The 14,610-nt window shown below is 39.7% G+C and overlaps 1 protein-coding gene across 6 annotated transcripts in view; it reads left to right on the top strand.

Moving 5' to 3' along the window:
• The window catches only part of LOC104125026 (BTG3 associated nuclear protein), a 309,443-nt gene that overhangs the window by 66,016 nt on the left and 228,817 nt on the right, over positions 1-14,610 (top strand). For 5 of the 6 annotated variants that reach the window (XR_004841820.1, XR_004841821.1, XR_004841819.1 and 2 more), the window contains 2 exons: positions 2,522-2,593; positions 4,725-4,769. Coding sequence is in view for 3 of the 6 variants with exons in the window: in XM_035892983.1 (XP_035748876.1) it covers positions 2,522-2,593; positions 4,725-4,769 (117 nt within the window). In the remaining 3 variants the exon portion in view is untranslated. The remainder of the gene's footprint in view (positions 1-2,521; positions 2,594-4,724; positions 4,770-14,610) is intronic. The other variant, XM_009637422.2, reaches the window with a different exon arrangement.

Genomic DNA, 14,610 nt, shown 5'->3' with positions numbered 1-14,610 from the left:
CAGATGCTTTGGGAATGTTATAAAAAAAAAAAAAAGAGATGTCTGTAAGACCTGCTGAAGGTTTACTGGAGAAGCAGTAGAAGAATCAGAGGGGAAAAGTGTCATGGAAATTGGGGGAAAACTTCAAGATGTGCGATGCAGTGGTGAAGGCAACTGGCAGAGCTGTAAGCGTTGCTTAAAAGGAAGACTCAAATATTAGCCAGAATGTTTTCTGAGGCGTGCATGGAAGTGAAAGAGGTTTGAGATGAAAGCGATTGAGAGGAATTCCAGACAGCAACTGTAAGAGTTGTAGAGAGGAAATTGCAGTAGAGAGCACGTTTTTCCAAAGTGAAAAAGATTGCTTATAAAATAGGAGAAAAGAAAAAGCTGGAGTGTGGGTGTAAGGGATGCTAGGAACCATTAGCTGTGAGATTCAGGTAGGGTTGGAAAGTCTGGGCCACCCCTTTTGTTTTCTCGAAGGCCTTGCCCTTTTTCTGTTACGTACCTGGATACCATATGACTCAAATGGAAGTTGAGGAGCTGATCCTGGAAAGTGATTGCTTAATGGAACTAGATCCTACATGCTTTGAATTAGTATCATCAAACTTGGAAGAGGACTAAAGAGAAGTTCAATGAATTATTTGCAAACTTTTTTTTTCCTCCTGTCAGTTGAGAGCATCCTCGGTGAAATAATGCTCTTTTGGCAGGAACTGGGTGCAAAGGTTCCATTTCCACTCCACTTTTGCCATAACTTCGCAATATTATCGTGTGAATGTCTTTGTCTCTTGGTTTCCCTATGTATTTTAAAGAACATAGCTTCTTAGCTGCCGTATAGATCTTTTTATGAGATTTAATTGATGATTGATTTAATCAGATTAATACTGAAAAGTATTTTTCAAGTCTTGAAAGACAAGGTAGAAGGGAAAATTACATGAAATACATGGATATAATAAAGAAAGTGGATATGTTTATAGAAGTGATGAAAGTTTGCCTCACTAAAAGACCTGGACCTGTCAACTATTCTTTAAATTGATTGTGGAATCCCGGAAAAATCCACTACGGCCCTCAACCACTATCTAAATGTTGTCATAATTTGTCAAACATGTGGAGGGGTCCTAGGTTGAAACAGATGGAAATGGTATTGCTTTTTCAGTTCTAGGGAATGATACATAAAGATCAGGCTAGGACTCATTAGCAAGGTAGTAGTTATTTATACTTAATTGGTTGAAAAAAAATCAATATTGAATTGAATTCGTGAACGAACTAGAAGGACTGTCCTTGAAGGCCAGCTCTGTATCTGCAGAAGATGAGTGAGCTGTTCTTTTTTGGAATGCTGCATGATACAAAGGTGAACAAAGTCACCTCTTCTCTCCTCCCTTGAGTCAGAAAGGATTGCTTATATTTGAAAACACTATAAATGGATCTTCTAAATGTTCAATGCTTTTTCCTGGGAGCCCTGAGAGGTTGATGTTAAGGGGGGAAAGTGATTCTAATCTCAACATGGACTGGGCTGTGCTCTAATTTTATATACAGTCCCTATTGTCAGAGTGATACTTTCAGTATGTTTTTTCTCCCTATAAATAGACAGTTTCCTTCCAAAGGAAATGAAACTGTTTGAAATAGAGGGATCTCTGTTTCTTTGAAAATCACATGCAATTGTTCTTGTGTTATAAAATAAGAAGAGCCTTTGACAGAATTCCAAATGATTATCTTTAATCTCTGTCTCATGCAGGCATATTAAAATGAACACAAAGCCTTATAAACCCTGAAGTAGGTTATTTAGAATCCAATCTCCCTTCAGGTAAATCACAGTAGCAAAGACTTCGCTGGACTAGTCAGGATGCACAAGGAATTCCGTCCACTCTTATCCATGTTTTGATCAAATGGTAGGCTTGATACCATTCTGAAGTGGCGGGTATGGTCAGCAATACAAAGTATTAACATTATTAAAACTGTTAGGGCAGATTCTCCACTAACATAAACCACTGTAACTGCATTCAAATTAATGACTTTGTGCCAATTTAGAGCAGCTTGAGAGAGTCTTTAGCATGGTACTGCGTGAGTGTACAAAGATGTACAGATCCTTCCAGATTCCTTTTAAAACCTCACTCTTAGTCAGTAGTTAGTCTTGGCGTATCTGTTTTAAGAACTAAGTTTCCAAGGTCTTTAAATGGGATTAATGTTTCAGGCACAATGCTAATCTACCAAAGCAAGTTAGTCCCATGCTTAGTGTATCAGTCAAAAATGCAGATACTTTGTCTATAGAGAAATGTATTACATTAATGTTATTTATCATTCTACCTATTTTCTTGCCTCTTACGTGAAAATGAACCATTTTTTCTTAAAAGTCACTCTGCTTTGCATAAAAAGATGGGGAAATACGGATGCATTTTATTTATTTTTTAAAAAATATATCTTTAGTGGTTTTCATTGAATAAGCATTTTGCTTCCATACGTTAAGCTCTGTTGAATCCAAAGTAATAGCTTCTTCCTCTAGTTTTGATTTTCTTCTGATGCTCCTTGGTGTTTTCTTTTGTTGTGGATCCCACAGGGCCATCTCCACATAGCCCAGGTTCCTCAAGGCGAGCAAGTCCAAATCACGCAGGACAGCGAGGTGAGCCAAAAATTCGGGTGCCCGTGGAGCAGATGTTGGCAGGAATTTAGGGCCCTGATTCTAAACTGTACCTCTGCGATCTGCTACAGTACGCTACAGAGACCAGTGCGGGTAGAAGTGAGAGCTTCTGGTGGAGCCAGGGTGAAATGTGCTTTATGGCAGTGAATGCAATACGATATTTCAGTCTCTGTGTTTTGTAGTTTGGTTTGTTGGGTTTTTTTCCCTTCCCTTGACCATCCAAGACAGCTCTGTGTGCGTTACACTGATGATCACTGTATTTGGCTGATGGTCTTTGCTGGGAATTTAGCACTTAGAGTATTAGAGGAAACCAGCTTACGTGCTTGCACTGCCATTGTGGAGTGAAATTATTGTAGTTAAGTTTATGAACTGAATGTGTTCGGAGTAGTCGGTGTCTTTAATTGTGGGAGCTGTTGGACAGGAGAAACCTTCAGACGCCCTCTAATAAAGATAAACTGCAGAGTGAAGTGAATTCAACCTTCGTTACTGACCAAGGAATCTGGCACTGCAGTATTTGCACTTCATAATTTTTTCTGTAAGAATAGTAAAGTAGAATGGAAATGGATAAGTCCAGTACTGAACCCTCCGATTTTGATTTTTTTTTCTCCCCCCTCCACTTGGGCAAAACAGCCATTAAAGCCGGCTGAATTTACCTGAGTGAGAGTGTTATTGTTGGTTATTTAAAAATGTATAGAGACTCCTACCTGCCAAGACTGCTGTTAGATTTCTTGTGCACTTAGTTCATTTACGTGAAGAAGCAATAGCAAAATGAGGTTAAACATGAATTTTAACTCATGACTACATACATTACTACAATTTTAATCTGTATTATTTCCCTGTATTTTTACTCAATGTTAAGCATATCTGCTTGTGGGTTAGTTTAATCCATTTCCAAAGTACCTGAAATTACATCTCGTAAACCCACTTTTGGTGCAGAGGCATACTGTTAACGCAGGGAGCTATTGTAGAATAAATATTATTGGAAATATGACATAAATATTGTAGTTAAAAGGCAGTCTCCTTTGAAGAGCTTGTCAGACCTAGACAGAAATAAGAATGGATCAAAATGTTCTGGGTCAAAAGGAATGCGTAGTGTGCTGCAATAAAGCTCAAGCAGTTCTTGGGTAAAGAGCCACTGAAAAAAATATGATTCAGCAGATACTGGTTGTAATTGATCCTGAGGTTCAAGCACATGCTGGTGTCCATTGGCTTCATCTGAAGTTCCTGTATCTGAGACTTTTAAGGGCTACATTTGTCCGTGACAGATGAAAACATCTGGTTTTAAATTCGTTACAATGTACACAGCTTCAAACAGGAGGAAGTGCTGCTGCCAGTAAGAGAAAAATGTAGAAAACATGCAAATCAAAGAGCTGGTATTTTTTTTCCTCAGAGATATGTGCTATTTCACTGCAAGTCTCTGTGTTTGGGAAGCTGGTTTTGTTTTGGGAAGCTGTCTAAGTGTACTTTTGAGAGGACGTCGCTGAACACATACATAAAAACGTCATTTTATAAAGTACTGCTTTCCTTTTTAGACTTTGTAGCTACAGTTTCCTTTAAAATACTTTACGTTATTGAGAATTTTTTGTAATAGATGTCATTCCTGTAATAGAACTAGAACTATGTTGGGGCTTTGGTATCGAATTTTGATAAAATAAAAAAAATCTGTTACATAGGCAGTCACTCTATAACAGCAAATAGTAAATATCGCTCCATACATACATACATGTGTTACGCTGCTAATTCGAGTTTAGCAAGGGTTTGACTTAAATTTGCAGTTTTCTATAAATAAGGAAAACCAAAAACCTTACCTCAAAAACCACACAAGCAAACTTTGCATAAAAATACTGTACATTATGGAGTGACTTTCAAAAAGTAAAACATGCTACTGCTGAAAAAATCTCTTCCTTCTTAGTCTGTTTATCCTTGGTGGTTAAAGTGCTGACCATTGAATTGTAGCTGGGTTGCCAAAATAACCCTCAGCAGAATTTCCTAAATTATTAATTTCCTTAATTTGAAGTTGTTTAATAATGAGATGAGAAACAGACCTTTATCAGGACAGAACAACTTCCTAAATTCCAGAGTTATGTTTATTGTCAATGCTCTTATTTTACAGGGAAACCTGCAGATACATCAAGTTCACGTGGGTCAAGATGGGCAGGTAGGAACAGAACTGCATTTTAAACAGCGTTTTACTTTGGTCTTTAAGGTTAAAGTTGCAGTTGGAATGATCTCACATTATCAAGTGACTGTTTTAAAGAGCAAAATCTGTTCTGATCTGTTTAAATAAACAACTTGCAAAATGTTAAAACGTAAGCTAAGTATTTTGTCTGTGGAGTCAAAGTATTTAACCAAGCTTATTTCATGACTCCTACAAGATTCTTTCTCCCTGTGTTTCGTACCTCCTGGTCTTTGGCCTCTTCACCCTTACGTTTACAAACTGGATCGATCATGTTGTGTACAGTGTGTTCTTTTCTCTGTTACCAACTGTCGCTATGGCCAGATGTGCACTGCAGTCTGTGCAACCCTAAGAACATTTATTGCTGAGGTTTAAGCAGCTATTTTTTCATTATATGGCTGTCTTGGGAGAAGCAGATCTTTCACATCTGCTTTTGTTCTTTTTGATAAGATGGCTTTATTAGGTGCTTATGCATACATGAGGTAAGAAAAAGAAGCTTTTACTTTGAGTGATGAGTCAATAAGTGATTAAATTAGCAGAATTTCCATGTCAGGTGTCAGCAAAATTGCTAACATTTGATCTCGGACACGATTTACTAAATGTTGAGCTATATTAAAATATCCCCAGCACAAAAATATTCCTGTAAGAAGCTTTCTAGCCAGGCCACTTGAATAAATGTTATGAATTTTTTTGTCCTGTTGAATATTAATAAGTTCTGAGACATATGGCTAGAACTCGAATGCTGCCCTGAATTGAAAAGGCTCAGATCACGAAGGTTCTTGAACTCGAGGGCCTTGAGAAGCTACAAGTACTCTGAACTTTTGACCACATACAGTATTTGGGGGGGGGAAATGATCTAACTTTTATTCAAAAAATAAAAATCATTACACCCCCCCCCCCCCCCCCCCCACTTTTAAGTGTTCTTTACGGAGACTTTAATCAGAAATACTTTTGCAGAAGTGAGACTAGGTAAGGTGATTTTCTGGAGACGTGTCAGAACCTTTGGTTTAGTACTTACTGTTCTTTTTTTCCTTCTTTGTGAGATACTGCTGTCCGCATTACACCCTCTTAAAAGACTGATACTGGGTGGTGCTAGTCTCTCCAAGAGTGGTGTGTAGCTTAAGTTGCATTTTTTTCAGTGTAGCCTAGTACCATTATTTTTCCCCTTGAAATATCTATTCCTAATAAGTATCCCACAAATTGAATCACTCTTTCTGAACTAGAATCAAAATACACAGTTCAAAACATTGTTCATGCTGATTTTAAGGGAAATACTTGGCCTGAAACCCCCTACGTTAGGCAGGGGGAGGTGAGTTCTTTTACACAACAGTAGCGTTCAGCCGTGTCTCATGCTAAAACAGTCATGGAGCAAAAAACTGGAAACTCTAGAGTGCTAAAACACTTCCAAACTCTACATGCCCCTAAGCATGGTCTTGCTGATCCTCTGAGCAGTTGCATCAGCACGCGCAGCGTAAGGCTACCCTGCAAGAAAGGCGTTCTTGTAGCTGTGCCTCTACGTGTGTCTTGTGCGTATATGGACATGTGATAGATGTTTATGGAAGCGTGTGAGAGCTCACACAGCTTAGGGAAGAAAAGCGTGGATTTAACTGATGTCTGGTTTTATTTTTTTGTATTGTTGAAATCAACATCAGCTTAGCTATCTAATGGCATCCGTGCTGTTACAGAGCGTATCCTATTTTCATTGGGCTAACCTTGGTTCTGTCTGAGTGGTTGGGACTGTACCTGTGTATGTAGGAGATCAGCACCTAGTTGGGGGGTTTTTTAACTAGCTGTACTCTGCGCCCTGCTTTTGAACTTGCCTTGAAAACAAATGGTGAAATGCTGGCATTTTTCTTCTCCATGCAGTCAGCTGCATTTTGATGCAAAAGAGTAACTGCTGCCTCTTGAAAATCAGCAACCAGGCGTCGTCCCGCTTCAGCTGGCATCTGTGCAGATTCACAGGAGCCCTCGTGCGCTTCCAAAACTATTTGCAGCTTAACTGTTTTCCAGTGGACCAAAAAATAGGAGCTAGCAAATATTTAGGGGATTTTTCTCTCCATTCTGCATTAGATAGTGAAACCTTCATCAGCAGTTTGAGCCACGTGGGGCTGTTTTGCGCTGAAGTGGCTGAGCAGCACTCACATGATTCCTTGCAACAGCTCCCCGTGCCTCTTCTGCGAGGGGGCAGAGGGGAGGTCTGCGGCTCAACTGGCTTCTGCTCATCAGCTGATCTGTGTTAAGCGACCATTTTGTGAGCTATTAGCTCATAAAAAAAATTGCAAAGGAAAACGAGTTAAACTAAACTGTAGTTTAAGAATGGGAGTTGAAACTAATACATTTTCCTTGGCACTTGTAGTGGGATAAGAGCACAAAAACCTGTCGTACGATATGGTTCAGTGGTAATGGAAGTCATAACAATCCAGTAGCTTGCAATCATCGTTACATGACCTATGATCAGGGAGACTTCTGCAGTTTTCCCACCTGTCCATTCCTTTTCAGGAGAGTGGCTTTTTATTCCATGTTTTGAACTCTCATGCACGCTGCCAAGGGCCACTGAAGAATATTGATAATAAGGAAAGTGAGTAATGTAGCACTTCGGAGACATCAGTTACTGAATATTCTTAGCTGCCTAATATATACTTACTAATAATACTAGATCTTGGCTTGGCTACTAAATATTCCCTTTGAAAATTCATCTCAGGCTGCTGTTTTCCACATACTGTTGTACACTTAGCAGATGCTGAGGCATTCTTGCTCTGCAGGTGAGGTTCGGCACTGCTGCCTGATGCAGCCTTATGCTCAGAATCGCAAGTAGAAGTTTTGCAAGAAGCTGGAACCGCCAAGCCTGAAGTTGTTAGCTTCATATGAACTAAAGCAAAAAATGGCATAAATCTACCATGACGTTTTATCATTAGAATCTCCAAGGTGATAGAGATGTTTTAAGCTTTGTGATACTAGTTGTAAATACCAGCTTCTCTGCAGAATGCTGCCAGGCGTCAATTTTAACTTCTTTCCCCCCTCTTGAATTGTCTGTCCTGGTAGTTGCGCTGAATTTAGAGTTTGTTTTTCTGGCATCATTGTTAGTGGAACTAAGGCAATCATGCCGGAAAGAACGCTGTCTACCTACATGTGTGTTCTGCGAGCAGAAAGTTTCATATTTCAGTGCGCGTTTAATAAAAATACCAAACTGCAAAAATGATTAGACTTGATATTAACTAGCACTTGAAGCTGTGGACCAGTGGGAATTTTTTTGGACTTTGCATTTTATACTTATGATTTACCAGAAGTTTTCTGGCTTGTCTCTTTTCTTTCCTCTGATTACCTGCCCTCCTTTCTCCCAAACTTCATCCTTTTCTTCCTTTGAGCTTCAGTGTTCCTTATCCCAGGAGGTGTTCGGTGTGTGTCCTGCTTGAGACGTGCTGGTGTCGTGCCCCAGGGTGCAGAAATACACGTGGGGTATAAAGAAGCAGAACAGGACAATTTCAGTAGCTTGACATTCCTTCATTCTGCATTTTAGACATTCCATTTTGCACATCCTCACAGCCAATTCAGAAATTAATTAAAGTGACACCAGGCAAATAGTCTTCAACTAATAGCCTTAGTTCTTAAATTAAAAAGTTAATGCACTTTAAAATCTAAAATACGATCATATGTGTTCCTGGAGAGCTGACGATTTGTTCTGCTCGATGAACAAAAAATTAGTAAGAGTTAGCAGCATTTAGTTCACTTAGTATCTGTAGGTGAGCTCGAACCAGCAGGAGAACCCAGAACAAACAGCATGTACGATAGGTTTAGCAGAACAAAGCCAGGTGGTGTAAATTGCTTTTGTCGTATCAGTCGTCTTACTGTGCCCATATGAGAGACACGCGGAATTGCTTCGGCTACCTTACATTTTTCCAAAAGAAACTTGGCATCTTGTATAGTTGTAGACACACGGTGTCTTCCAGATCAGTTTGTAATCGAAGTGGTGTGGTGAGACCCATCCGTAACTGTTGAGTTAGGTATACGTAGAGGGCGAGGGGATCGCATTAATAACACGTTTTTCTGCTGCTCAGTGAGGTATTTGTACGGCGCAGTGATCGCGTTATCTTCTTCTGAACTTTTGCTCTGACCTTGCTGCTATGGGCTTTGTGGTGGCTCTGAGGTCTAGGAGGGTTCAGACCCAGGGCTGTGGCGGGAGCTCACCAAGTAAGCTTTAGAAAAGCTTATACCTGCAGTGGTTGTGTGAGAGAATCCGTGATCAGAGAAGTTATTCTTGGAAAATTGCCATGGTGATGGCAAAAATATGGCAGACTTCAGCCCTGGGAGGTAGCAGCTTGCTGCTGTTGGGCCTGGAAGGTTGGAACACAGATGTGCATGAGAAACACAGCAGTGAGAGTTTGTCTTGAACGTCCTCGGGAGGAGCGTGAAGTGGTGGCTCGTTCAGATCTGTTTTCAATACACATCGTACGCCCTGTAATCCAGCTCAGGAGGAGATATGACCTCATCACCTAGGTTTGAAACATCTGGCCTGTTGCTGTACGCTGCTGCGGTCTGAAGTGAAGGGCAAGCTGTTCAGTCTTAGAGGGATGCAAAAGGGGAGGAATGCTTCCAAATGTTCCGGAGGGGGGGAAAACCCTATTCTCGTAATTCCATGTAATATCCAGTGAATCCTATTTGTGACTGGATCAAACTAAGATGAAAATAAGTTTCTTTCTGGAGGAAATGATTTACAAACCTATGGGACAGTCTTAAACCAAATGTTGTAACATCTGTTTTTTTTAATCTCCGTTTACCTCCCTGATCATTGCAGATACTCACACCTGGCTTTTCAGTGAGGGCACCCCATTTTTTTTTAAGGTCCAATTTAATCCATAGCTCAAGCGTGATTTTCAGTTATACAAACAAAAATGTGTTGATGTATTAACTCAGCTTCCGCTCGCTTTTGTGCATTTTGCAGATGTCATTTTATTGGGAAAGAAACTGCTTAATGTATTTTCTGAATATGCATTTTACTTGCCTTTACTAAGCCTTTGGAACAGATACTGCAGTTTCTATCAATATTAACAACTCCAATAATAATATTATCTAAACCAGAGGAAAGAAGCAGCTTCCACAGTTCTTCATTTCCATACAGTGCATGTAATTAAAAAGCTCTAGATTTAAAAATAGTAAAAATTCTTTATTCAAGTTCTTCAGTCAAGAATTAATACGACGTAGGAGGTTTTTTCCTGTCCCTAATTTTTCAGCAGTAGAGGGCAGTAGTATGAAGATGATTGTCAGTAACTTTCTCGGGCGAAAGCTTGAAGAAATGAGGAGGAAATTTGAAGTGCAAGAAATGTGCTTGCTCCGACATCAGCCTTGTAAACTGTCGTACCGTGGGGACAGAGGCACATTCACAGCGTGAGTCTTTCTGCATGCGTTGCTGACATAGGGTCTGTGTGTGCACGTGTGTGTGCTTGTGTGCAAACGAGGGAGAGGAAGAAGACCTTAACTTCTGCGCCAGCTGCTGTAGTAGATTGAAAAGGCTTTTTCTTGTTTCAGCACATCTGCTTTGAATAATATGCACGGAGAAACAAACAGGATTGTTAGGATAAAAACAACAAAATTAAAACCCCAATATAGTACAGCTGGAACTTAAAAACTGCTCGTATGGTTTTGGGGGAAAAAAAAAAAAGATTACTAACTGATACTTCTTGAGTAATAGGTTGTACTAAAGTCTTGGAGGTCTGCTCTGGTTTTTAGGAGCAAAAATGAAGAGAATAGTTTTGAAACAAAAAGTGCTTTATGCAAATTCACGTAGAAGCACAACGTATGGATAAAGTAAGATTGCTTGAAGTACTTCAGTGTGAGCATTTTAATGACAAGGGTTTTTTTTTTTTTCTTATTGCTCGAAGGTGTCCTTTGCGCACATAACACTTTAATTTGGCATTCCATGGAAGAGGTGTTCTCTACTTCGTGCCTCAAATAGATCATCAAAACCACTCACCATGCTTTTTAGATCTGAAAAGTTAATTTGCTAGAGAAAGTAGTATTTTAGCAAATTAAAATTGAGATATTTCATTTTAAAACATTTAAGTGTATTAAAACTTATAAATGTGTATGGATTTAAAAAAAAAAAAAAAGTTAGGGAAAACCCCCTACTGCTTAGGTGTTCAGTAACATAAAAAAATACCTCTGGAAAAATGTTATAAGTAAAACCAGTAACATATTTCTGTTATTAAGTATGAGTAATGAAAAAATGAGCTGTAATAAATTAAGATGTGGTTTAACTGCAGAATTTAAAATGTGTCTGGAGAAGGTTTGCACCTACTTTGTGACTGTAAAGCAGGGTAAGACGCTGTCCAGTAGGATAGGAACGATCCCCAGCGGTCCTTGTGGTCATCGTTCCGCGTAAGATTCCTGAAACAAATCTGTGCACGTTGTTTACCCCAGGTTGTTACACTTGAGGATGGAACAACAGAATTTTTCTTCCCTGATGATGAGGAGCCAGCACTCGGGGAAAATACAGTCCTTCAGTGGCAGTCAACAAAACATAATAAAATTGGTAAAAAAACCCCCAAAACCTTCAGAAGGGGAATTGCCACTTAAGATATATTGATGGGAAAATACATCCTATATAGTTACAGAGTGCAAAACTAATTCTGATATTTAATTGAAAATGCCAATTGTTTTTTTACTACGTAATTTATCTACTTTTGGGGAAAATGCTAAGTGATTTAGAAGCTCATTGAAAGCCAGCAGGCCATGCTCTATAAATGAGTTAACAGTTTTGAAAAACACCTCTGTTGCAAATTCAGGGATTCTGTCTTGTTTTGTTGCGGCTTAAATTCTAATGCAGTTGTGGTGACAGGACCATCTCTTTCCATGCCTGTGCCACTGAGTGGGGAGGATTCTTCTGCCTTGCAGCTCCCTAGGAGAGCCTGACAGCGACTGCCCTTGGGTATAACAACGAGACTGTGTCCTGGATCTTTGTGTCTAACTGGCCTTCTGACCCTGTTAATTCTGTAAAATTTCAGACATGAGTTACTGGATGACTGAGTTCACTGATCAGTACAGAAAGCTGTAGCAGCTTGAAAGCCACCACAACCGGACAGTAGCTTCAAGTTTTATTCTTACAGTTTTAAATTTCAAAATGTGTAAAATATTTTCCTTGTTTTCTTTAAAGAATGGGAAACCTGAATATTTTGCTAGCACATTTTTTAATCTTCTGTTACTTAACAAGTGATTAACTTTTTTTTTTATTATTTTTTTTAGATTTAATGTAAAGAAAAAAGGCAGGAGTCTTTAAATTTTATTTTTTTTTTTTTTTAAATTTTGGTGAGAGTTTCACTGCAATAACCTGACCACATCTAGCAATTGTCATCACTTTTTTCTGTTCCATAAAGACGTATTGTGACTCTCTTCTTAAGCTAAAATTTGTTTGAAAGGGGTGGGAGGGATGACCCTGGCCAACTTTGAGCAGTGTACAAGAAGCACACCCAGTTCCTGCTATTTATACAAGTCTTCTCCTTCACCTCGTTGAGATTTAAGATTTTTTCTTTCCTTTGTGCTATCTCCGTCATCTTACTCATTTGTGGTGCGCGCTGCTGGGGAGGCAGTAAAAAAATCTTTCGTCCCAGCGAGTCAGCGGTGTTGCATCCCTGCGGACATTATCGGGTCATGAGTTTCATTTACAAACTGGCTGCATTTAGTTTTCTTTCTGCGCTATTTTGGGCCAGAAGATACCGCAGAGAAGAGCAGCCATGTCCATGTCTGGTACCTCACCAAGAACAGTGTCCAGAACTGGGTCAAGAAGGAAGACTTTTTTTTCCAGCAGCATGGCCCATTCTCAGAGGGAGTAACTGTTACACCTGGCTGCCATCGTTCAACATTTTCCACTCTCAGACGTGTTTATTACTACATTTTCCGTTCCACTACGTAGCAGGTATACACTGGCACTCCCTTGAAGTAGTTTGATCCTCTTGAAATACTTCATTTGTCATGATGGATGAATATTTCCCCACTTTCAGAGCGCTTAGCAGGGACTTCTAGAGCCTCTGCCTCTTTTCCATGTTATTGAAGTTTACATGCGCTCGGTGGAAGAACAGGCAAAATGAAATGAGTCTTCGCCGTGGTGTAGGCAGAAAATGTACAACTCTGCTTTTGGGGGGTTTTTGGTTGCTTGTATCAAGTAGTAGTGGCAACATTTCCCAGCGTTTTCAATACTTAACTGAAATTGGCTGTCTAAATGTCATGCTGTTAAGAAAAAATAATAGCGGAGATGAATTTACTTTCTTTGTGATATCTCCAGCTATTGAAAAGAATCTTTCAGTGGCCGGTTGCTGATCCTGAATGCTGGGTTAACTTGGTTTCTTTTAATCAACCCTAAGCAGGGACTGGTTAAAAGCCTCTTTACAAAATTAGCAAATATTTTTTGCATTTTCTTCTCTCCATTTCAAAGCTGCCTTTATGTGATGGTGAAATAAAAGGTGACATCTTTGTGCAAGTGTGGGATGGCACAAGCGGTAACGATTATACACTTGTGCCCTTAGTGCACGAGCGAACTGATCTCCCGCGGTGATGTTTCCATGCAAATGTAATGGCGGGTGCAAAGGGTACCTCGTGGTGCCTTTCAGATAAATGTATCCAAGGGGATTTTACATGTGGGAAAGGAAGGAAACAAGGAAGACAGAAAACAGGCTTAACTAAGTTTATCAGGAGTGGAAGAAAGGAATTGCTACTTTGGAGATAAAGTAAATATGAAGGCATTTTAGTGTACTTAAGGTTTGGTATGTAGTTATTTATATGTTGGAGTTGACCAAAAGTCATTAATTGTTGTTAATAATCTGCAGTTCAGCACCTGGTGTAGAATGTGAGCTTAGGAAATCACGGGTGCGTCTGCCCTCCGCGCTCTGTCTCCCCTAACGTTCCCTAGCACTCACCAGGTCCGTAGTACTGGTCTGAGGCTTCTAAAGCCATTTTTGGTTTACCGTTTGGTGAAAGGACAAGCATCTGCAGTCCACAGTGCTTCTTGAAAAATGCTCAGCTTTCTTTTGAATTCCTCATCAGCCACTTTCTGGTTGTTATTTGCTGGCATTTGCTCTGCTTTTTTAGTGTGAAGTCCTCATTCTTGCCTTGTGGGCAGCTGTAACTGTGATGCCTTGCATTTTATCGTGATAATGCTTTGTCTCATCCAGGACCTTCGTGTGGCACCGAAGGGATAACGTGTAAGAAAGTTTACTATTGCCTTTCAAGTCAGCTCGTTCAAGAATTTCTTTTTTGCCCCCCATCTGCTAACTATCATTAACTACCATACATCGACAGCCACACAGTGTTTTGTCTTATGGCTTTCTGTATTTTCTAATTTGGGACCCACCCTACCTTTATATGCTAAAAAAACAAAAAGGAAAAAAAATAAATCTCTGCTGAAGGCAAAGTAAACAAAGTCTCCGGCAGCAACATCTCATATTTGTGGCATTTTTTTGGTCACTTCAGCCTTTGGCAAAGTGGAACAATAAAGAAATAGCTTCCCATTAATAACAGAGGGTTCAAATTTGACCCTGCTTTCATGCTTCATTTCAGTGACGCAGGTAAAGATTTGTTTTGGGAGCAAACAGTAAATTCCAGCAGATACTTGGCTGTAAGCACATAATATAATGTCTGTGTTTTAAACATAGAATTTTTCCCTAGCGCTTCTCAGGATTTAGACATTATGTCACGCAACTATTTTTGTCTTCTGTTCCGAAGTCCCAGTTCCCAATACAATGTCTCTCTCGATGACCTCCCCAGCCTTGCGCTGTTACCCTTCTGCTATCACAAACCTGGTTGTTTTTCTTTGGCTTGCCGATCAAAAGTAGGGAAA

The sequence above is a fragment of the Egretta garzetta genome, unplaced genomic scaffold (assembly GCF_000687185.1).
Source record: "Egretta garzetta isolate BGI_Z169 unplaced genomic scaffold, ASM68718v1 scaffold284, whole genome shotgun sequence".
In the NCBI taxonomy this organism is placed as follows: Eukaryota; Metazoa; Chordata; class Aves; order Pelecaniformes; family Ardeidae; genus Egretta; species Egretta garzetta.
Note: the sequence above shows the minus strand (reverse complement) of the source record. Positions and strands in the feature narration are given on the sequence as shown.